Raw genomic sequence first — 26139 nt, forward strand, 5'->3', positions numbered from 1 at the left:
GGGCAACACAGACACAGACAACCATTCACTTTCTCATTCACTCCTATGGGCAATTTAGAGACTCCAATCAACCTTACAGTCATGTTTTTGGATTGTGGGAGGAAGCCGGAGTACCCGGAGGAAACCCACGCAGCACGGGGAGGACATGCAAACTCCACACAGAAAGGACCCAAGTCCACCCCAGGGCTTGAACCCAGGACCTTCTGGCTGTGAGGCGGACGTGCTAACCACTAAGTCACCGTGCGCCTGGAGAAAAACACATTTAAGAATATTTTGCCCAACTTTGACATAAAAAAAAACAACTTTTTTTCCCATAAGTAGTCCATGATTCATATTTTGATTAACTTAGTACTTCCTAGACTACTTGCATGAATAATACTGAGTACTTTTACTGTGTACTTTTTGAGTAATCCTCTGTCAAAATCCTGTACAGATCACAAATTTTGGATATTTCACCGAACTTTAAAATAAAAAAAATATTTTTCATAAGCAGACCATTATTTTTATACTGCTGAAGCAGCAGTTCATCACCTTCATATTGTGCTAGATTTGTGGCAAGAAAACAATAAGCTGGTTTAGCTGCAAACAGGACGAGGGGTAGACAGTGTCGCTCACAAGACTTGTTGAGAACAAGCTGGTGCCAAAACTGTTGTTTCTGGCTTTTAATGTTCAACTTACCTAAGGTTGTTTTGATGTTGCAAAACACACACACACACACATACAAGCGTCTCTTAAAATGGAATGATCTATTTCACATACAAAATACTATTTACCTATTTTCACATTTTTAAAACAAACAAATAAAAAACATATACAAGTATACTTGAAAGTTGTGTTTTTAAATAAAACAATGTGAACACCTTTAACTATATACATCTGTCAAGTTATTTAAATCACACAATTTCTTTAAACACGAAACATTCCAAGTCTATGTCTGACTAAAATTGGTCTCATAACACAACAGACAAAAATAAAGTCAAAGCTGCTTGATGTCTTGAGTCCTGTGTGTATAAAAACAGACAAAGTAAAAAAATAACATAAAATTTAAAAACATACAAAATAAATGAAAAATAAAGTCCTATGTGCAGGCAGGGCAGTTCCAGTCACTTGCCCTGGCGTCTCAGGGTTGGTCCTTACTCATCCCCAGGCACTGCTCATGGAACCACCTATCACAGCTAACACACTGTAACTGCAAAATGAAACAAGTGATTAAATAATCTAATTGATCTTTTTATCTGAAATAATGGAGTAGATGTAAAATAGAGGATAATTTCCCGTTATGGGCGAGGCAGTCATTCTGAAAAGTAATTTTGTCTTTACATTTCTAAATGGCATATAATGTAAATTTTATTACATGTAGCAAATAGTCATTAGCTTACTGCCTCAAAGACTGGTGATGTATATCAAAATATACTAAAGCTCTGTCATTGGTGTAGATCTTTCCAAGGATGTTTTAATTTAGAACTATCAATATTTTATGAATCAATGTTACGCTTTACAATTTAAGTTCATTAATGCAACTAATTATGTAACGTCTAATTTTAAAAAGAAAGGCATTTTTGACCATACCATACCATTTACTTACATTATAATACTAATAAAACCTAATTATAACTACAATGAGAAACACTCACCCAATCAGTAATGGGAAGCACAGATCCTGGGGGCTTTGAAATGGAGCACATTGCACAGTTTTTCTCCATGTCAAACACTGGCAAGAAAATATTATTTTATTAACACATACTGTATATGTACACATTTTTCAGTTTTCTGGCAGCAGCAATGCAGTCAAATACCAGAAATACTACAGATTAAAGCTTGTGATCTGTGAATGGATCAGACATGGCATCAACAAAATTTGAATCAGTTTTTAAGGATTGATCCATCAAGTGTGACTTGGTGGTTATTGTGACAATGACATCGAATCTGCATAAATTATTTGTGATGAGTATTGTGTATTTTTGCTGGTACATTAGGAGCTGCTCATGTATAGTACAGCGGAGCCCATGCTAACGGTTGTCGATTTTTATCTCTGCAATACATGATATTTGTCTATATTTTATATTTATTTTTCAACAATGACAATAAACATCTATTCTATTCTATTATAGATGGCCTCAGTCTCTCCTCCTGCTTCCCACACCCACTGGTCCTGTGCTCAATTCAGAGTTCCCCTGTAGATACCTGCTCCAAGATCGACTCCTATGCCTGATCGATTTGTGCGTTTGCCTTAATTGAAGGCCCTTTGCTGAGATTTCCTTTTTTGCCATTTCGTCGTCTTTGGACAACCAATTCTACCTAAGCCCCAACATCTGTTTGCTTGCCTGTCACTCTGCCTATGCCCCCCCCCAAAAAAAACTACCTTAAAAAAGTTTCTGTTTGCCAAATTAATTCAGCATCCTTCTCCTCTTCCCTGCTATATATTGTGAGCATTCAGATCAGTCCAATACTGCAGCGGGAAATGAGTAATAAATCATTCTTTAACTGAAAATAAGTTTTATCTCCTTGACATTTATTGATCAGGTTTGTGTTGAAATATAAATTGATATGTGTTGGTTATGGGTTCATCTTAAATCTGTATGGGAGGTTTGAATGTGACAATTTTACATGTTTTAGGTAATTATAATATATTTCATTGTATAACTTTAATACACATTCATCATTTCCATAACAAGTAACTACACTGAAAAAACATTGGCTTAACCTACAATTTGTATAGTAATCATTTACATGTGTAGGAAGATGAGATGAGTTATTATCAATGGGTTATATAACTGAGAATATTAATTATGATTATTAATATTACTTCAAATTTGCGGGGTGCCACTCCTTTTAACAGGAGAAATATGTCTAAGTTTTTAGACTAAACTCATCAATGTGAAACCAGGGAAAAGTGAATTCTACCAGACATCTACACCATAATCACAGCTTTAATGAATCAGAGGAATCAAAGATTATGTTTAACCTTTTATTCAAAAGTCAACAATTAACACAGTCAAAATATCAATTGAAATGGGATAATTAAATCATGATAAAATGCATTTCTAGGCTAATAAAAGTGAGGATTATACGTAATAAAGTGAAATCACTAATCTAGAAGGATGCTAATCTACCAAATATTGAATAAAAATGCAGGATACATATTCAATAATAAAATCATAAAATCAAAGAATAAAATAAAGAGAGCTCATAACAAAGAGAGGAGGACGGACAAGGGGGAGACGAACAAACATGAATGAGATGTACTGTGTGTGTAGCATGTTGTTAATGCGTGTAAGTTTGTAGTTATGGAAATATGTATGTGATCTATTGTAGATGAAAGTTGCTGATGAGAGTTCATTCTTGTACCTTGAAGATGTCAGGGTTGGACCTGGAGGTGCTGTTTGAGCAATGCAGCAGGACGTGCCACCGTTGGTTCTGTTTCGGTTCAACAGAGTGTAGCCCCTTCAGCCGATCCGGGCGGTTAGGCCTTCGCAGCTGGCTTAGAGAATGGCTCTTGGCTAATCCCAACGGGTCGCGGGCCGGGCTTCCTTTCGGCTGTTACGCACGTCACTAGATGCTGTATTCGTCCGAACCAAGCAGCTGTGGTTTCCAAAATCTAACTGTTTCAACTAAAAATAAAATGAAATAAATGAAAAGACTGGAAACATGAGGGAACACGTGTGAGCATGAACGCCCGCGTCCAAAAACTGTAGTTTCTGGTCGCGCGTCCTTTTTTAAAGGGCGTTTGGCGATGCCTTTTGGAGGAGGCGTCTGGGTGGATCCTTCTGTGATCATGTCGGTGATTGGTCAATGTCTCTGCTTTCAGCTTGTGGGTGTGTCTTGGGTGTGTGTGAGTGTGAGACAGAGACAGACGACAAGGGATGATTCTAAACATAAAAGAATGCCTAATAATTAATTCCACATATTTCAAAACATCTTTTCAACATCATATCCTGAAATATCATGTATTACGAAAGAGTTTGATACCAAACACGACTAGGAAATAGCCTCGAATCACTTTAGGAACTAATTAATGCATTTTACCTGTAATTACTCATAACATAAATGTCAAAAATCATGTTATGCCTCCTCTTAACTATACGGTCGCAGTAAATACCTCAAACTAACTTTTGTGATGTTTTTCTGGTAATTTTAAGCACTTTTAAATGATAAACACTTTAAAATAGCAATCTGTTGGTTATTGTCTTGCATGAAATGAGTGTGATTGAACAGGCAATATTTGTAATTCCAATTTCTGGAGAAATCATTCCACAACAATGTTTTCATTTGTAATTTTTCAGTCAAACACATGTTCGTTGTTCTCATTTCTAACTTTTCAAACATAATACAATTTCTTTGTTCTCCTTTCTTCACTAGGAGACCTCTCAGTGAAGGTCTGGTAAGCGTCTTCCTGTGATATCTCACCACAGGGGGTCAAAGGGCATTGGGACCGTTCTTTGAACTTATAGCATCCCACAGTATCTGTTTTAAAAAGGGGGAGAAGAGGGATGTTCTTCTTTGATCATAAATGTCGCAGGGAGGTAATATAAGGGAAAACTGTCCTTGGATTCTCTGGTCCTTTTGTTTGGCCGGAAGGGGAGTCGTAAAAGACGGGTTCATACTGAGTACTTCACATAGCTGGTTCAGTCTTAGCGGCTCCGGTAAGAAGTTCAAAGACCACATAGTGGGGTTAGTCCTGCATCTCAGAGTTACGGGGGCAGTTGTGTGTAAACAGTTCGATGATAACACAAAGACAGGCTCCTTGGTTCATTCCTGCTGGCAAAGGGGGAAGATTTATGCTTGAGGTGCTTTTGTTCCCTACACATGTAAATATTGTAATTGGCTCAACAAAGAAAATGTTATTTGAGATAATTAACTTTTTCTTGTTGAACCAATTAATAAAACATTCATTAATACAATTGAAACATTTGTAGTTGGGTTAATGTTCAAAAGTTCATTGAGTCAATTTAAAATCATTAATTATGATTTCTGGGCCAATTTAAAATTCTACATTGGATTAATATACTTTTATGGTTTAATTAAATCTTTTTATACTAATCAATTATTTTATTTTGTCCTAATTTTCTAAATAATTTCAAAACACATTGGCATCATTTGACTTTTTATTCAAACAGTGGTCAGGATAACATTTTGTAGGGTTACAAATGCAAAAATAAATAAAAAATATTTATGGATTTGGAGTTTGAACAATGTTTAAAGGGACACACCACTAATTGCCTCTATCAGCATCCCAATCCTGAATCTAATCATGGAATTGATTATCTGGTCTTTCTTCGCTTTTGGTCAAATTTCTCTATTAGAAGGACGGGAAATGGGAGAGTTCACAAGTCCTGAGGATGTGGAAGACATCCATCACCAGATTGGAATGTATGATATCGGGTCTTATGCTGATTGGATCTGGCATTTTCCTGAATTATCGCAAAAAATTGGATTACGTTGGCAGCACTATTGGAAGCCGCAGTTAACGAAGAAAGGAGCCAAACTCTCTGAACTCTCTCAGATGGATTCCACCGTGGAACTTTAAGAGGAGGATAGTTTGTCTCACAGGATATGGCCACACTATTGGATTACTTATCGAACTGACCAGGAACAGTAGGGCTGGCAGCCATGTTATGGCTAGCCCGTCTCAAAACACCTTCTCTATTCTCATTCGGCCCCCCCCTGAATGAGCAGCCTGTGGTCTGTTTTCTTCTCTCCAAACTCTCCAAGGACGGAATGTTGATAAGACGCTCTGACCTTTCCCTCACTTTTCTATGTACACCTGGTCCCGGCTCTGCCAACGAACTCTCGAGGTCATCTCTATGTGAGATTCAGCAGCAGAGTCTGAGTAAACAGGCTTATCTCAACGAACACTTTCACTCCCCCTACATCACTACATATCCTATATTGTCACTGTCTCTTCTGGCTCCAACCCTCCTCCCTCCCAGCGGTTGGTCAGTAGGAGGCGCGCCATAAGGGCAGCGCCACACTGTGGCTGACCTGCGAACTACCCATCCTAAAGACCCATCCCCTGTGCTAACGTGCTGTTGTATTGAATTGAATGTTGTGTTTGTGGGTTTCTGTCGCAATGTTGCTGAAGAGTTTTTTTTCATGATCCCAAACTCTGCCCCTCTCTACAAGGGCCTAGTTTGGTTTTTGTCTTTTTTTATCTCTTCTTCCTCCCCATCGTTTGTGATCCCATTTCTCATCTGAATAAGGGGCGCCGCCCTGGTGGCGAACCACAGTTCTCCCGCTCCTGTGCTCCCATGTTTATGATTGTCTTTTCATGTTTTCTTGGACGGGATGAAACTGAAATGTGATTTCGTTGCTCTGTAACATGTGCAATGACAAATAAACTCATCTCATCTCATCTCATCTCATCTCTCATTTCTCACCTCCCCTCGAGTTAAACAATTGAGTTTTACCTTTCCCCTGTTCATCCAGCCGTTCTCTGAGTCTGGAGACCCCATTTGTGGCTTTAGTTTAGCATGAATCATTGAATCGGATTAGACCATTAGCAATTAGCATTAGGTGTTATCAGCCTAATCCGACACACAAGACACACAGCTTGTGAACTTTAGTGCTCATTTTCTTGTCATCCAGTCCCATAAGAACCTTCTGAACAAACTCAAATGTACGTCCACACGACTTTGGGTACTGCATGTTGAGGGCATAAATGAGCCCAAACAGCATGACAAATCCGTCGACCACCGAATGCAGATCAGCCATAACCTCTTCGCCTTCCAGAATGATTTTCACATCTGTGGGCGTTAGGATGACTGCCATGGTCTCTACTTCCACATTCGAATCTTGCAGGTCCTGCAAAACAGCAAATTAACACAAAATATAACTCACACTTAATACAATGATTTTATGGTCAATCATGAACTGCATCCAAACACACTGCTCCTTTTTATGCGACTTAGAGACTATGGATGAGTGACCTTCAACAACTGTGAGGGCACCAACCGCTTTAAATACTGTACATATCTGCTTCGATCAGTTCTGTTTTATTTAACTTACAGAAATATTACGAGTGCATAGGGTAATTAATCGTATCATTTGAGTTTTCAGAACATTTCAGTCATTTATACAGTACTTTTCATCTTCTTTAGGGTACTTTGAACCTTTAAAACAGCAACATTAGATTAACAACAGCCTTTCATGTTTTTTTAATGAAGTTTAATTTGAGTTTAAGAAAAAAATCCATTGTTTTTCATGCACAAGGCTGGGAAGAGCACACATTGTTACATTCTTGATTCAGTTTTGTTAGAGCCTTGCAGGGGAGAAGTCTAAACTCCATAATATGAACATAACCGGAACACAGCAAAACTGTTTTATTGAAAAAGAAAAAAAGTCCACACAATCTGTGATTTGTATCATGATAAAAACAGCTTTTTTTGTGTTTTCAAGTAAAGATAAGTTTATGCATCATATTTTGTGAATTTATGCTCAACGTTTAGAAAGTTGCGTATGAATTTTTATTTCACATGTACGTCTTTGACAGCCATTTTACCCCATAGTATCCATTCAAATTTCTATTGTGCATCCCTCATTTTAAAGTATCCATTTATCCCCAATGTGCTTTACACTTGAGAAAGTATGCAAGATTTTTTTTAGTAAAAAAAAATTAGAAGTCAATGCCAAGAGTAATTTAATTAAAATTGTATGATGTTTTTTTTAATCTATTCTGAAGACATTTTTGGAGCCTTGAGTTTATGATTTTCAAACACTACCTAACGTTTAATTACGGCTACAGAAAAGTTCAAAAACTCTTAATTACAAACTGCCAATTGAAGTGGAGCTTTCGATGTTAAACAAAGACAAGTTTTATTTACATTGTTTAGCCTGTTATACCTGATGTTCTTTGATGATTGCATCCACAGGGTCTCCCAGGAAAACCATCAGTAACTTCAGAAGACACTGCCTTCGTGTAGATGCGTTCAGTGAACCGTTTGATGAAGCCTATGAAAAAAATAAAACTATGACTACTGAAATGTTTACGTTATGTTCTGAATATTTGCTCATTTTTTACTACTTTAATTTAAGTTATGCCTCTTTGATATTGAAAAAGATTGTGTTCATGTGACAACATTCTAATCAGCCAATAGTTTAAACCAATGACTATAAAAAATAGTTTGACGATATATCAGCTCCGGCTGCTGCAGCAGGTGCCATTTGAGCGCCGTCTGTGTTTTGGCCGCAGCATAAGAGATAACCCTGCCCATTTCCATGTAGGCAAATGGCAAAATTTCCGACTTTGAAAAATTATTTTCTCAGCCTTATAAGGATTCTATGTACTCGTTTTGGGTTAATAGCATAAATTTTCATGTGCTGTAATGGTGTAGTATATTGTTTCATTGATTATCCATTTCAATAGATGTTTTTGAAAAAATTACTGTTACGACAATGAACCATGTGGCAGCAGGAGTAAGGGAAAATGAGGGCTTCGGTGGCAACATCGAAACCAATGAAACCATGTCGTCTATCTTTTTTTTCATTTTACAGGCCTTGGTTTAAACCTGAGGTGGAGGGCAGGTAAGAATTCTATTGTGGTAACTATGGTAACCATCAAAATGCAGATTTATTTTTCATGTGGCCCATCCACATGAAACAAAAACTGTCAGTCTTCTCTGTCAGCACATATAAGCTTAGATCTATATAAGCTTATATCCAATCAGCGTTTCATAAAGCAAGTTAATTTCAAATAATTAAAAAAAAAAACTTGTGAGCATGCTTCTTTACTCTGGTTACCTCATCATGATCATGTAGAATCCCTGCAGCATTGTCTCCAATAGCTCCTCCTTTTCTCCTTACAACTTCCATGAGTTTGGCAGCGTGTTCATCCAACTGTGCAACAAATGTAGTCTCCAATGGACGTGTAGTGATCCTTAAAAACTCTGCACTGCTCTAAAAAACACAAAAATCAAAGCTTAAAAACACCAAGACAGATTACTTTTGATTTGTATGTTACAGGCAATGTAGATGTACTTTGCAAGCATCGTTTACTTTGTAATGGGCTTCACACACGGGGAGCGACAAACGTCAGCGTCAGGCGAAACTTGTTGCCACCCAGGTGAAACCAAACACGGGATGCTAGAAATCGCCACGCGATTTTCGCCTTATCGCGCAAGTTCAATAGAAAATGATGGAGGAGCTACGTCACCCCCCATGTGTCGAGCCCATAATACATAGTCTAAGATTGACAACATACCTCCTCTTGTTGAAAAAGTGCTGGCCACCTTTCCTTGACTTCTTTTGTGCTTGGCTCACTGTTGACAATTTCTTGCCTGCGGTACCCAAAGGTTCTTGCCACCTTCATTTTAATCTGTTGTCTGTTGTGCCGCTTTTTCATTTCCTCCAAAATGGAAAGACGCTCTAGTTCCATGCTTTCAGGAGTCTCGCCAGTTGGCAATGATGGAAAATGGTTTACTTCTGCTCTCCTGGGCTTTTTTATGTTTTTAGATGGGTGGTCTTGAGACATTGAGGCCTTAGATTTCAGAGAGTTCACACTGACTTCGGGAGATGATCCATGTGCCTTGAGAGCTGACCTATAGTTGGCCATTTTAACCTTGAGCCTTTGTTTCCACCCAAAGAGTTCATCAGAAGACCCAGCTTGTTTGAGACATGGGTGCTTGAATATCAGAGCCCTGGCCACATCCGCAAAGTCTGAATCCTCAGGAAAAGCTTTGAATTTGTAGATTTAATCTGCAAGGATTTCCAGGATGTTTGAGAGCATTTTAGTGCTAGGTGTCAGTGTAGATTGGCTCTTTACAAACTCTGCATTCCCCTTAAGGAGCTGCATTTCTATGTCATAGGAGAAGCGAGGGATGCAGAAAAATTTGGGCCACTGTTGTGTTCTTAATTGTGATGGAGAGTGGTTAAGGATTATTGTATCGTCAGAATTACAAGAACCTGAGAAAGACTCCTCACTTTCTGAACGTGGTGAGAATAGGGCCACAGATGTACTAGCCGATGGTGATGGTGAAACAGGAACATCCACTGGATATAACACAACTGTAGAGTCTGGATCAAGCTCAATGACTTTTAGCACTGTAAGGTCTGTAATAACATCAGTAGATGTCACATTAACAAATGTGTTTCCAAAGTCCACGTCTTTGTACTGCAGCCGGATGTAGTCCCCAACTTGACACATATTTTTCACAACTTGAACAAGTTCTTCAACACTCTCAGGAACGCCATTGTCAAGTGTAACCCTCATGCTGTTTTCTTCGCTTAAGATGACAAGCAGTCGAACTGGTGCTGAGTGCGCCATGTTTTCTGTGGGGGGGAAAAAATCATTAGGGCTCTGTATAATAAAAACATAAACATGTCTTGTTATATAAACAATTCACCTTAAACATGCACATATCTTTTCAGAGTTATCATTCTCTTTCCCTGAACAAAGTACTCCTGCAGTGGATATGGATCAGAGAGTTCATCAACTTCCAGCAGCATTACTTGCTATTATTGTTGAATAAGTCACAGTTAAGGGCAATAAAGTGACTGGAAATCCAGAGCAAATGTTATGTAGTTTAACATATTGAAGATTTAATCGTTTTTTAAAGCTCGGCTTACCCTGAGCTAATTCTGGGGTGATTTTGAACGTGCCAAATTATCAACTCACTATCATTATCAACTTTTTTTTTTTTTTTTTTTAAAAAAAAAAAAAAAAAAAAGATTGAATCCCATACAAAGAGTGGGGGCCAGGGAGCCCCAGGCCACCCCCCCACGGCTGAGCAACCCCCCAGACGCCCCCAAGATCCCAGGCTGAGAGGCAGCCACCGCCCCCCACACACATCCGAGGAAGCCCCAAGCAGCCGAGCACCCAGCGTATCCCGCCACTGACCCCAACCCCAAGGCCCCCGCGCCAGCATCCCGTTTTCAGTGCTGCCCCTTATTGGAGGTTCTAACATGACACGACGCATGCGCAAGGAGCCCTCAATAAACAAATGTTCATTAGGTCAATTTAACTATTGTAAATAACACATGTTGATACACAATTACACCAATCAAATTTTTTTAATTATCTCACATGACTCTATCTGTATTGTTTAAATTGTACAGGACAATTTAATTTATTTACTGAAGCCAATTGCAAAAAACATATTGAATGAACAACAGCAATGTTTCTCTTTTTTCAGTGTACCTTCACTTAAAGAACAGTGAAAATATATAGAAGAAATGATAAAACAAACCTGAAGCACTGAGTATCGAAAGTGCAAATGTCCTCCTCTCACAACCCATCTCCTTTTTGGATGTCCCAAAAGACATAACTGGTAACGCAGGAAAGGCTTCCATCACTGCCCTCGCCATCTGTACCAAAACAAAAAAATTAAATATGTCATCTGTGATACACTGTTTTTGCATAGTAACCCAGTGAAATTATAACATTTACTTGGTATTATTATATTTAAATAAAAAATGCCTAAATATTAATATTTTGACCTATACATGTAATGAGGTATCTAACACAATTTGAATAACTTTGAGATATCGCCTCAGGAAGGACCCAAGATCATACCCACCAAATCTGTTAAAAATTGGTCTCGCCATTTAAGAGATATAAATATTCGTTATTTGTAGCTCCCCGGAGTTCGAAAAAGTAGGTTTTCCAGTTATTGCGATTTTGCTCCGAGAAAAGTTTGGCGGAAATGGGCGTGGCCTAGCCCAGGTGATTCAGCGCTATTCAAGGAATCTGTGGATATGAAGGTTTTAAATTTGCAACAAATGGTGTGGGAGTTATTGGCCAAAACGCGTCGACCTTTGTTAAAGCGCCACCTGCTGGCGAACATATGTGAATTTTTGCGTCCAAGGTACACGGGGTGGTCTGGACCCAACCACCAAAGGTTGGGAACCGCGTATGCTTACATACGCGGTTCCCTGGCCCCGCGGGCTTGGCCCCCTAATAAGAGGGGGAAAAATAAACCATATGAATTTAAATAAGGAGACATTTTAAGAAAGTAATCAATGTAGGAAATAAAGTTTGTATCCGTAAATAAATGAAGTAAATATTCAAGCACAAACAATGCAAACAGTATCCATGGTAACTACATTTCACCCACCTCATTGGCTGCTTCAAAAACAAACCAAAACAAATAGTTCAGTATCAATTTTATCTAGAAAAATATGAAGTGAAACTCGACTTTAAATTATTTATGAACTAAAGTACAAATTTACATTACATCTACCTCAGTCAGTACAGGACTTAAATAAATCTACTTTTTGTTTTTAAATAAATAATTACACCTCAGCAAAACAGTCGGAACAGCCCAAACGCTCACTAAAAGTGTCACATCAGAGTAAAATTATTACAAAAGTCAAAGTAACACATGACAAATCAGCATTTCTTGATTTTCGTTATGTTAAAACCATTTTCTGTCGGCTTATAATATAAAATATAAACGTCTCAGGCCCTGAACCTGATTTAGACAGACCTATAGATTATAAATCATCATATATGTTTAACTTTTCAGTGCTAAAATGATGAAATAAGGCCTATCAGGTGAGAATAATTAAAACGTGTCCATGCGCAGGGCCGTGGTTCACTTTTCTGGTCTCGTCATCTTATAAGTCCTTTTTCTGAAGTTCTGGTCCTGGTCTGAAGTTCTTCTTCTGGTCGTGTAGAGGTCTTCTGATGACTTTTCTCAGTGTTTTGTAGAGTTTTTCTCTCCTTTCTCAGCTCAAAGATGCTCACAGATGCTCACAGCTCTCTTCTCAACGTCTCTCGCTGCTCGCTAAGAACGTTGAAGTTCAGCAGGTGAATTTAAATGCCGCATCCAACTCGTTTCCATGTCTACGACGTCACGCAACTTTACGTAAAAACTTTAAAAAAAAAAAACGTTTTTAAAAATACACAGTCTATTTTTGTTTTTTATTTGTGAGCAATACATAAATAATGGATATCTTAACGTTTTATATGAACTATAAGAATGAAATAATTCACGAAAGGTGAAACATGCGTAAAATTCATAGCAATCCCCCGGTTTCCCACGGACTATGAACGCACCACTGACGTTTGGCCAGTGTTTTTCTATGGAGGACCAAACCTGCCAAAATTAAAAATAAATAAATAAAAGAATAAAAGTAAAAATAAAAACAAAACAAAAAATGTAAATGTTTTATATGTATAAAATACATGATTAAATGAATACAAATTAAAAAATAAAAGTATATAAATTATATTTGTGTTTTTTTTTTTTATTTTCCACTTATATTTATCAATCTATTTGATTTAATTTTTTAACAATATTTTTTGCATGCATTTATTCAATGATGTATTTATATTCTAAATTATATTTTTACTTTTGTATTTTTCCCCACTTATATTTATTTATTTGTATTTAATTTAAAATTTTCCTTTGTCATTTTTTTTAAACGTGCATTTATTTATTCATTTAATTTTAGCTTCGGCAGGTTTGTTCCCACGCATTTTTCAACATTGGGGTCGTGACCTTAGGTGTGCTCGCTTGGAGTTTAAATGGAGTTGCCTGAAATGTCTAGTAATTGATAAATAAAAAAAATAAAAATAAAATAGAACAATAATAAATAATAATAATAATAAAAAAAAATTTTTACAAATTAAAATCTTATGCAACTTTATTCTATACTTTCACTATGTCAAATAGAAATCTGGTTATAATAATAATAATAATACAATTCAATATAAAAATGTCTGAGCTGGCACAACTTGTTACTAACTCTCACAAAAAGGGATTTGTACCATGAAAACAGCAATTTAATGTCTGCTTAGCTAAACAAAAGAAGCACTTACCATTACATTTGATTAGTTCTTTAGTGTTTGTTAAATGTACCTCATGATGCTCAAATGTTACAATTAACAGACATGTGTTTTTGTTAATAATAAAGGTGGTGTTGTAGATTTGTTTTTGTTATATAAAACACTTATATTAATAAATGAAGCTGAGTTATTAAATGTTAAATATTGAGCCTTTTGCACAGCTCTTTGTTCATTCTGTGAATAATGGCGACTTGGTGGGTTTGATGAGGTTTAGTCAGTTTAGTCCCTTTTTTGTGTGAATGTGAGTGTGAATGGGTGAATGAGCTGATATGTAAAGTGCTTTGAGAATTTCATTGTAGGGATAAAGCTCTATATAAATCAAGTACATTTACCATTTAAATAATAAACACAAACACAGTTGTTGTACATGTTGACACCAGTGTAGACAAAATAAGTTATAGTTAACATTGGAGCATGTTAATAATAATTGTTGCTATGTTGTGTATATAATCTTTGTAACTATAAATATAGAATTATCTGACACCACTTTCAGGTGGTGCTTTTTTGTTTTACATATATTACAAAGCTGTAACAATAACATTTATTTTATACAATTCAATAATCATGTTATTGTATGGTGTTGTGGCGAAATTATTAGTTATGCTTAATAATATATTTGCTCATATATTTTAATCCTTAAGCCTTGGGGTGTAACTTTCCATTGTGTCTTCAACTTTGCTTTTCACTCTGGGTCAGACCGCCTTGTCCAAAGCACATGATATGTTCCCCAAAACAACCTCAAGGCCAGATGCGTAGGCATTCTCTGTGCACACACTCACATGCTTACACACACTAACATAGCACACATACACATCAATTCACACACACGAACACATAAACGCACACACCTCCACTCCCATGACAACCAGCAGATAACGGAACTGGTTGTTTTGACCCAAAGGAGAAACTGTCTCTCTTTTCACCCGCTGTCCTTCCCTCCTCCTTCTCTCTCTATGCTTATCTCCCGGGGGGGAGGAGGGAGGGGGGACTGAGCAGGGATATACGTGATGTGTCAGAATTGTCTCTCTCTCGATCATCGGACGTCCGCCCGGACGGTCACTAATTTTTGTTCCACTTTGTTCCATCTTTGTCCTTTTTTTTACTTAGTTTATAATAAATTTTTTTATAAAATCATCAATGCTCCGACTGGACTCCATCATTCAACCAGAGCAATAAATCATGTCTCCAAATGAGGTCAACCGCAAATTCTGCCGTAACAATGGTCTGTGGTCTAGGTCAATGAATAAACTGAATTTTTCATAATTATTGAGTAAATTGATTGATAACCTTATGTATTTAAACTACTGTGGTTTCTCCCAGTCTATGTTAAACTAAAACATTCCCTTTAATACAGTGTGACTATAGAAGGTGATTTTATGTCTGTCTAAAATAATACAGTGAGCAGGTTACACGTATTCTATCATTTTCTGTCTTTATTTGCATATTTGGTGTTGAAGTAATCCAAAAGTAATCAGTTACATTACTTTAATATAGAGATACTTAGAGTAAGTTACTGATTCTATTTTTTAACAGGTAACTTGTAATTGTACCAAATTACTTTGTAAAAGTAACCCTCCCATCACTGTGTATAAGTCCCACCCCTAAAAAATTAATCTTATTAACTTGGGGCTTTGTAATTAATAATCTAAATTAATCACATTTTAAGTGCATAACTATATTTGCCCTAAAAAGCAACACTTTTCAATCTGAATGGATTTTAGTGAATGAATGACTCAAATAATAAACACAGACAAAAATACAGTAAACTCAAATAATTTTAATGTCACAATTGTAGAAAATATTAACAAATCTAAGTAAAAGTGCCATTTCAATTACATTATGTACTTTTCACAGCAGTGTTGGCTAGAAATGGTGAAAAAAAAAACAAAACAGAAAAAAAACTAATCAACATAAAGTGTTTTTTTTTTTTTTAATTCAAGTTAAATTTGAAACTCCAAGTACTAAATAACAGTACTAGATAAACATTGTAGTGCAAAAAATAACACCCATCAGCCTCACAACACCTTCAGGCCTATTTCTTATCCTTCAGCTCAGACAAAGTACACTGTAAAAAGTGTTGCTTTCATCAGAAATAAAAAAATTAACGTAAGCGGTTCCATCGGGCATTTTGTGTGCTGTCAACTTCAGCTTTTTATTAAGTAATAAAAAACATTAAATTAACTTTGACAGAAAGCAAAACTATGACTTTGAAGTGATTGATTTACTGAACATTTTTGTGTTGTTATAAAGCAAAACTATAACTTAGAGGTGATTGATTTACTGAACATTTTTGTGTTGTTACAAAGCAAAACTGACTTTCAAGTGATTGATTTACTGAACGTTTTTGTGTTGTTACAAAGCAAAACAACTTCAAAATTAATAATTCTCCACCCGTTTTTATATTCTGATTAGCACACCAACTTCATGATAATCAATTAAATTCATATCTTTGTGTTCTAAATATTTTTTCATGATTAATGCATCTTAATTTAAAATCACTATTAACCATTTAAATTAATTTACTATTAATGAACTATAACTTAAATGTAATACCAAAAACAAAGTTATTTTTCTGCAATGTTGAACATTTATTCAGCATCAAATGTTTTAACAAACATTTTTTTAAAACAATTAAAGCCAAACACATTAGAACATGTAAGCAGCAGCAAAGTGCCTACTTTCTTTGGCAACAATAAAGCCCTTTTCTTAACCAAAAACAATAATAATAACAACAACAACGACCCATTGCTATGGTTATGATGGTAGCGAGCTGGGAAGTTGATCAAAAGCCAAATTAGAAAACAGGTGACTGAAATACGACCTAGGTTGGGCAATTTTTTGATTTACACAGAAGACTACTACCATAAAACCTTCATAAAACCTTTTTTTCTACAAATTCAATCCAATCATCATAATACTAAACATTTACATTTTTTCTATTCATATGTACACTGGCTTTGTAGCAGTGAAAATGACAGCAAAGAACAGAACATAAATTATATTGTACATTAGACAAAAATAATGTACACCAGTTAGAAATGGAATTCTCAGCAAGTGACAGCAAGAAAAGACTTCTGAGTATTATTTAGATTTTGCACAGTGTATCATCCTTTTTACAAGTGGGTATATTGACATTGCTAGCAATGGAAAATTAAAAGATTATAAGCAAATGCAAAAATCAGAACTTCAAACGATAACAAAAGTACAGGAAAGAAATTGCAATGTGATTGACCACGTGCTTAATGCAATCATTGTAAACCTATGTCAATTTTTTGACTAAACCAGTGTATCTATTAGAGGGTTTGGGGCGCAGAGGATTTAGCCCCATAAAAAGTCTCTGGAAGACCTCAAAAGTGTGCTTGACTTTGGGTGGATATTTCAAATCAAGAGCATAGATGATACCAACCAGAAGACAGCAAGATTTTGCCAACGTGGCCAAACCTTTCAAGACTGGCTGGCCATCAATCACGATCCCGTAGGTCTCTTGAGACGTGAAGATCATCACTGGGTAGGAGCTGAAATCCTCAGTGAACCCGCTGGTCTGTTTAAGGAGACAAAGAATGTTTAAACTTGACAGTGTGTTTAGTGTTTCAAGACCACCTTTTGGACCTTCAGGCCAATGCTTTTCAATTTTTTCGTCTGTCTGTCGGCGACCAAGATAACTCAAAAACTAATCGATGGATTACGATGAAACTTTCAGGGACGGTCAGCAATGACCCAATGAAGAAATTATTACATTTTGGGGGTGATCCGGATCACAAAAAATTAAGCTGCCTTGGCGGAGGTCTGCGCTCTCTGAGTGCTCTTCTTGTTAAAAAACAAAAAATCCAATTGAATATCAATATTGATCAATATGAGTTAAATAATGGATTTTTTTTCTCAATATCACCCAACCCGACCACAAACCTAATTTTAGCAACATTAACGCACTTTAATTTTGAACATTCAAATAAAAAATACTTTAAATGATCTATACAAAATGGAAAACATTGTACCTGGTCATCACAAATAAGGTCAGCTTGGTTCTCCCCAATGTACGCCATGAGGCATCTCAGCAAAATGTCTCTCCTCTTTTCAACCGTTGAAGATGGATTCTATAAGACACATGAATTTCATTCAAATTTATTATAGACATGTTTTATCCCCCACCACCAATCAGGGGCCCACATTAATTCACATTGTAAGTCTAAAATGTTCATACATCATAAAAGTATATACCTGAACCAACTCCATAATTAAAGGCTTCATCTTTTCACCGAGTGCGCCACCTTTTGAGTTGAATAGTGATAACATCTTGGCTGTGTGTTTGTCCAACTCTCGGATAAATGTTGGCTCCAGAGATATTGCAGTAAGCCGCTGAAATTCTTGACAAATCTGCAGACAAGTGTGTCGTAGTGGTTAAAAAAACATTTTTGATACAAAACTATGTAAATATATACTTTGCGACAACATTTTAGAGCCACACCTGAGATTCATCAAAAAGGGCTGGCCACCGATCAAGAAGAGTAGCAACATTGGATCCTTCAGATAAAACTTCTTGCCTTCGTAGGCTGAAGGTTTGGGACATCAGGTCATTTATCACTTGGTCATTGTTTTTCTTCTTTGTCTCTGCAAGAAGCTGAACTCTTGTGATTTCAAGGGACTCTGGTGTCTCCCAAGCAGGTACAGGTGGAAAGTAATTCGATTCACACTTTTTTGCCTTTTTGACATTTTTTGCTGCTTTGTCTGATGACTTTTGCTTAAGAGTATTAATCATGACTTCAGGAACACCAAGGGCACGCAGTTTGGTCCTGTAATTTCCAACTTTATATTTTAAACTCTGCTGCCATCCATAAAGGCCATTAAAAGAACCTGGTTCTCTCAAGCATGGGTATTTATTTACGAGGGCTTCAGCAACAGCATACCGCTGTGTATCATTGGCGTAGGCTGTGTATGTATACATTGCATCCGCTAAGCACTCAAGAATGTTTGTCTTCAGGCGAGGAAAGCATTTATTGTGACACAGAAGGGTTCCATCTTTTTCATATTCAATCATCCCTTGCTTAAGCGCCATCTCTGTGGTGTAGGAAAAACATGGTAGCGGAAATTCTCTGGGCCACGGCTGGTGCATTGGCGTAGTTGGATGAGGTGGTGGTAAAATTACTGTATCATCTGACTCAGCAGAGGAAGAGCACTGGGATGATTTTTCGAACGCCATTTCTACTGAGCTATTGAGAGTTGAGTCACAGTTAATGTTGGAGAGAATCAATGTTGGTGGCTCGACATATATTATCTTTAGTGTGTCTTTGTCTTTGAGGTCATCAGTAGAAGTCAATGTAAAGAAATCATCAAAATCTGTGTCTTTGTATTGAAGGCTTATGTCTTCTGAAATTGCAAAGGTTTCCTGTACTCCTTTTATCAACTCTTGGAGAGTGGGCATTTCAGGAAAAGACACTTTTTTTACAATGTGGTCCAATAAGACACGAAACCTGACATGTGTATCCATAGTTGCTATGATCTGTTGAGACAAGAAATGAAAAGACATTAGTAAAATTTATAGAAAAAAAGACAATTAAACACCTGGGTTGAGAGAAGTCTCTGCATGCCTGCATGCGACACCATGGTCATGGTGCTATAAGCAGTGCACATATCAGTGATTAGTTATACGCAGGCTTAGACCACACTTTTCAAAGAATGTAAGGATTCACTCAATCCCTGATTCAAATTTTAAACTGACAATGTAGACCCCCCCACAACAAAATTATAAAACTCCTTGTGCCAGTTGTGTCAAGAACATTCTCCACAGGCTCTACAATGTTAAACTCATTTTTGAAGTACTCATGTCGTTTGAAAGTTGAAGACAATGGACCATTTTTTGTCAAAGCTGTGACCATATGACAAGCATTTGTGAGTTCCTCGTCTAATGAACCAACATTATCGAGGTCACAATTTTTCTTTAAGAAAGTCATGACTGTGTCTTTAGCAGCTGACATGGACTCCGAAGCAACAAACCACAACTCTTCTACCAACTCATTAATGCAAGTGTTTGAAATGTTGTTCACACTTTCCAGTTTTAGCAGAAATGAGGCTGTGATTTACAAATGTGCTCCTCATATCACTTTGCAAGAGGTGTGCATCCAAGTATTCAACTTCAGCCACTTGTTCTCTGACTCCTTCCACCTCATCAACTTCTGGAAATGACTCCAATTCTTCATGTTCATCTTCTTGAAGTATAGTAGCCTTAAACCGAGATAAAGCACGTGGTGTATGTTTCCTATAATTGTGTGTTTTGAATGTGCCGTAAATATTTGTTTGAAAGGAGCACCCTTCAAACACACAGTCAACAGTTTCGGTTTTTTTTAGGTGACAGCCCAAATGTTGGAAAAATTCTCCCTCATAAGGAAATTCTTTGAGGCCACACACTAGACATGTAAAATGTCGCTTCGTCTGAGGTATTTGTTGTTTTGTTTCCATGTGGTTCCGTGATAAATGTGCATGTAAACCATTCCGGGTTTTGAATGAGCAGGGACACTGTAAATATATACAAGGTAACTGATGAGTTCCATGTTGCAACCGGTAATGTTTTAAAATGTCCTCTCGGGTAGGCAAGATATGTTGACAGTATTTGCAAGGCCAGCTCATTATTGTTCTGTTAAAATTTTATGTAAAAAAAAAAAAGAAAGAACAAAAAATAAATTAAAAAGTAATCCATGTTAAAAAGCTCAGCAAAATGAATTTTACCTGCATCATACCTTGGTCCACCGTCAGATCTTTTAGGTATCAGTAAGTCACCAATCTGATAACAGAAGATATGAACTGTTAGACAGAAATATACACACAGTATATATACACAGACAATATATGCTCGTTTGTAACTTGTACAAATGAAACAGAAAAAATACACGACAACTCCTTCCTTCCCTCATATCTTGTATTTAACAAAAATAAATGTTTAAGAGACCAGTTAAAATATTTAATGGTATTAGGTGCTGTAAAAGCAAAAGCAAAATATTTAAAAATGTGTAAATGTGTATGAATTAATGGTGTGTAAATATTTCAGATGGAAATAGAAACAAAAAATTCTTGTGGTCATCAACATTTCTGAAATGACTTATTTTTATTAACCTAAAAATACACATTTTAGCTGTTACTAATGTGTACATTATACTGACATACAATGTGAGGTATATTCACCAATGTTCCCTCCCCAACTTAGGCAGAGTTTTCTGAGGTGTGTTATTGAGGTGGCCATGATTCATTTTCAGCTATTGATTTAATAAAAACCCTAAAAATATTTTAATAAATAAAAAACAGCAATTACATATTTCTTTGATTAGGTTGTGCAACATATGTGTTAGATATGTAAAGAAGGGATAGTTTTATATAGAATATACAAAGCACACATTGATATCTTTTGATTTTATAGCCAAAACAAGTTGGTCTGCTCTAACTTTATTTTGACTACAGCACAGCGCCCCCCCCCCCCTTCCCCGTACAATTTAACGGTGACACAGGGTGAACTGGAAATAATAAAGTGTGCGTTTGATGAGGGGAGAACAAGAGATAAGTTCGCGCACTTTGGCTCACCTTGTGTTGTTCACTGAACACTGTATGGGTCTCCGGTTCTGAGTTCTAGAGCTAACGCTGTTGTGGCGCGTTATATCCGAGTGCAATTTCGTTTCGCCTCCGCCTGATCTACACGTGTTCTACAAAGTTATCCAAAACATTCCTTTCTAGCGACCAACAACAACATGTTAACATCGGCTAATGCTAGCTGAGAGCACGTATTTTGAACACACAACCTGCCTAATTTTTTGGACGGATTCGACAAAAATAATAACCACCGTGTTTGCAGAAAAGGACACCTACCTTGTCTTGTTCACCTCGAAAATGATGCGAGCCACCGCGACGGCAAAGGCACACTGCTGCTCACGTTCCAAGCTTCCAGGATGAAGTGCTAGACTGGCTTGAACGGTCTGAAAGCCAGCCTACCAACCCGCCAAATTAAGTTTGTTTTCGATCAACACATTATTTTTGTTTTGTCATTACAGGACCACCACTCACATAAAATAAATACTTAAAATGTTTTCACTTAAAGCAATACAATCTGTATTGTATACGGTGCTATGATAATGATATATAGTACTTATTTGTCAACCAAAAATATAAAAAGATTAAAAATTAAGTATATAGTAATTACTTAAAATATTTTAAATCAAAGTTTGCTCTGCAGCACTTTTTACAGTGTAGCCAGTTCACATTATCAGAGCTCAAGGAAGATATTTTTTGTCACTATGTGACCTGAAAGTGAGAACAGCCTCACACATGGGACAGAAGTGGTAGAGCTAGTCAGAAAGTTGTGGGCCAGGACAGACTGCTGTGGGTGGGTCTCTGCTCGACTGGACCACCACTGTAGAGGGCAGTTTGTTTCACTGATGGTGGATTCAGCTTTGTACAAAGTCAGGGCCCTGTTACACAGGGCTTCCTCATCTGAATCAGAGTCTGAAGACAAGGAAGAGAGGATCTTTTTCCTCGCTGGCTCCTGTGTGGTGGTGGTATCTTTACGCCGTTCCTGCAGCAGAGCTTCAAGGCTGGTCCAAACCTCTTCTCTTTCTCCTCTTGAACGACACTTTAAATCCTTAAAGCATGGGTTGAACAAGTCTTGAATTTCACCATGGAGGCTGTGTCCTCATCAGAGGTCTCCATGTTGTGGTACAGGTGGCAGAGAGCAGGAAAAACTACTGAACATTAGACATATTTCTCACCTTCAAGGAGCTCAGTCACAAAACTGCAGATGACAGTTCAAGAAAGAAATGATTAATCTACAAAATAACAGTAAATTATACAGAAACAGTAACAATAAATCCCATTAAAAATAGTTTTTATTTACCTACATATCTCAAGGAGAGATGCCAGCTTTTGGAGTTTTACAGCTCTGATGGAGTTGACATGACCAGCTTGTGCTTCTGTCTAAAGCAGCAACAACAGCTTCTTGATTCTTTAGTAGACGAGTGATCATTTGAAGCGTTGAATTCCACCTTGTGGAAACATCCAGTATAAATGGCTCTCTTTCTTGCCCCAGTTTGTTCCTGTTGTAGTTCCTCTGTATTAGCAGGGCTGTGTTTAAAGTGACCCACTATCTTGCTTCATTTTGCTAATATCTCACTAAACCTACTATTGGCAAGGCTAACAGTGATAGTTCTCTATAAGATGTGGGCATCTAAACATGACTAGTGTCCATGAAAGGCACGAGCCAACCACTGGGAGTAATTTAGGGTTCAGTGTCTTGCTCAAGGACACTTTGAACCCCCATCCTCCCAAACCAAAGACAGACCCTTTACCACTTGAGTCATGGTCGCCCCATACACTCATACACACAGACAGGACCGTGTGTGCTAAAAGATAAATAAATAGGTTGAAGTCCCATTAAATGTTATATAACGTTTAGAGGTATGTTAAATAAACCAAGTATCACATGTAACGGCAGTTCCATTACATTAACTGTATGGAAAGTCCTTGGCACATGCTCTCTGCCTTCATGTGTGATCGGTGCTCTCAAAAGATAAAATGACATTCGATGTTTTGTGACAAGTCTTTACCCAGTCAGAGACAAGTTGCTGAGTCATCACTTGGGAAACTGCTGATGTGGTGTTCTTAACAGAAGGTGGTCTGAGGTCAAAGTCCCTCAGTGACTCTGTTTATTTGATGTTTTGCTCAACAATTCGACTTGTGCTACTTTCCTGTTGTCAGATATTCTTTAGACCACATGTGTTAAACTCGCCCGGGGGCAAAATCCAGAATGAGATCCTGTGGTGATGGTAGGATTATTAAGCCTATATTACATAAAGAAGCATACAGTGATGGTCACTTATTCAGAATGGGCTGTCCTTAATGTAGTCTTTATCTCAAATTTCGCAAATATGTGTTAAAGAGTATTTTACAATATAGTAAATAACATGGAATCATTGCGTAAATGAAGCGAAAAACTAAATATTCTGTCATCTCAAGTGTAAAAGGCACCATTTTAAAAGCTGCCTTTTTAGTGTTTTTATTATTTTTCCATAAAACAATGACTCATCCTCACTGTGAGGTGGGCTACACAAAAGCGAGCTTCAGTATGTTTTACTATTAGAAACTTTTTAATGTAAAATATTACTTTTACTTCAACAACCTCTTTGTTTTTCTGGATGAATGAGATAAGTAATAATGGAAAAGTATTAATGCGACTCTTACTGAAATTATTTAAAAGGAGGGTAACATGACGTGCCGTAAGCACAAGGGTTGGGTAGGCAGGGTGTTGCAAATTGAGAACACCAATGTCAACACCAATGACAGTTCCATATGTTTCTGCTGGCAAGTGTTAATTCAATTAAATTCAACTTTATTTGCATAGCGCACAACAAAGTCATCTCAATGCACTTATCAAAATATAAAATTCATAATAAAAAAAACCCCCAACAAGATCCACATGAACAAGCATTTAGCATCTAACAAAATCAATATCGTAAAACACCATTAAAGAAACATAAGCAATTATTCAATATAGCTTCCATACTCTCCCAACAAAATATATCTCATGACACGACAGCGCTTCCATTGTTTGTGTTGGAAACACAGAAACACGGAGAATATGACAACAACAACAATAACAACAACAACTCAGAATAGCCTCAGTGAGGCTCATCCACAAAGCCATTCCTACCATTCACTGTGGAAAATACGAACAATGTTCTGACTTTACCTTTGCTGAAGGTCTGGTAGCTCAGAGGGGAATTCCATAAAGGAGGGTTAACAAACTCTGAGTCTATCCAAACTCTGTATATGATTTTATTACAGCTGGTATGAAATGGGTCAATCAATCCTGAGTATGTAAACCTTGGGTTAGTTACGTGCATGCGCGAGATAAAAAGCCATCATCATGGATCGACAATTACACAAACTACCATGGCAACCACCCGGAAGAGAGTGATTTATTCACCCGGATGGGTGAAATAAGCCGATGTTTGAGGATTATGAACCTGTTCTAAAGGTGTTCACACTGAATGCACCTTCAGTGACTATAGTGGCTTAAATCACCCATGATTAGTCATGCTGTTTGATCGCTTCATCACTTTATCACTTCAGTGACGTGACGAGTGGGGAATAATATGAATAAAATGTGTCTGGGGAGACGTAGCAGCAGCATATGATGGCTGCATAGAGAGCCCTCCCGTTACACTGGATATAAAGACAGTGACTGCTGCTTGATATCTCATCATTTGTTATAATTTTGAATGTAATATTGTAGCTAGAGTCATCTCAACGTCCAAAAAATATGTGATAAAAAAAGGACTGAAACTGGACGTGAATCCAGAAGCCTATGTTTCTAAGAGCGGTGTCATAATTCACTACACCACCATATGTTGTACCTGTATTGTCCAGTATGAAACAACAACTGAGTCTTCAATGTACATTCATTTCATTTGTCATTGTCCACAGGTTTGTATCCAGGGAACTTTACTACAGACGTCAGTAGATGTTTTAATGCAGATCAACCTCTGTGTCTTTCACTTCATGCCCTGCATCCACAATGTTACAAAGAAAACTACAGTTTGTTTTAATAAAAATAAATAAATGTAAAGCAACACAACATTAGTAATGATGTGAGCACGTTTGTGGTGTGTGATGGTACTGATGTGTTTCAGAGAAAAGTGTCAAGGTTCATTAAAGTGTTCAGAAACGGTCTTCAGGTGGGCGGAGCCATGGAGAAACCCAGGGTTTTTTTTTTGATAAAACCTGCCAGTGACCAGGTTTAGTTCACAGACAATGTTGCTATGGTAACATACTCAAAGAAGAACATACCTTGCACTGAGGAACGGGATACTCAGAGTTTCCCTCATTTGAGCCTGAACATACTCAGAGTTTGAACATAACCCGTTTTATGGAATACGACTCAGGTGTTGGTCTCCCATCTTTTAAAAGCTGTCGTTTTTCCTCAAAAGAAAGTTTCTCTATTGTCTCTACCGCTGTCCCCCTGCCGCTAGTGTTACATTCTGCCCACTAGCTAGAGAACGAAGCAGCAGCGGCCAAGCTGTATCAATTCACTAATGCACTCTGAACATATGTATAGCATTTAGCATAGCACGGTTACGTCCAAAGGCAGCATAGAGAGCTGCCTGTTTACGTAAATGGTTGTCATCTTGGGGAAATGACTGCGCATGAGCAAACACATAAAAACACGCTATCGGGCCAGAGGCAGAGCAGCAATGTGCTTTTGGGAGAGGGCGTGGCCTCCTCCTGCATTACAGCAGAGTGAGACTGTGCCGTACCAGGAAATAGTGATGTTTAGTCATTTGGGCTATGAAAAGCAAAAAATGCTCACACTTTCAAACCTATAG

At 37.3% G+C, this 26139-nt stretch overlaps 2 protein-coding genes across 2 annotated transcripts; both read right to left on the bottom strand.

The window, feature by feature from the left end:
• Nucleotides 1-5125: 5125 nt before the first annotated feature.
• Nucleotides 5126-10259, bottom strand: LOC114477079 (uncharacterized). Its single transcript, XM_028469157.1, has 4 exons — nt 9197-10259; nt 8737-8892; nt 7840-7947; nt 5126-6801 (listed from the first exon to the last, which is right to left on the bottom strand). The coding sequence occupies exons 1-4, from the start codon at nt 9545-9547 to the stop codon at nt 6520-6522; spliced, it is 897 nt and encodes a 298-aa protein (XP_028324958.1). The 5' UTR covers nt 9548-10259; the 3' UTR covers nt 5126-6519.
• Nucleotides 10260-17042: 6783 nt separating this feature from the next.
• Nucleotides 17043-18491, bottom strand: LOC114476339 (uncharacterized). Its single transcript, XM_028467773.1, has 4 exons — nt 18249-18491; nt 18002-18157; nt 17779-17877; nt 17043-17324 (listed from the first exon to the last, which is right to left on the bottom strand). The coding sequence occupies exons 1-4, from the start codon at nt 18348-18350 to the stop codon at nt 17043-17045; spliced, it is 639 nt and encodes a 212-aa protein (XP_028323574.1). The 5' UTR covers nt 18351-18491.
• Nucleotides 18492-26139: the final 7648 nt, after the last annotated feature.

The sequence above is a fragment of the Gouania willdenowi genome, chromosome 15, assembly GCF_900634775.1.
Source record: "Gouania willdenowi chromosome 15, fGouWil2.1, whole genome shotgun sequence".
Classification (NCBI taxonomy): Eukaryota; Metazoa; Chordata; class Actinopteri; order Blenniiformes; family Gobiesocidae; genus Gouania; species Gouania willdenowi.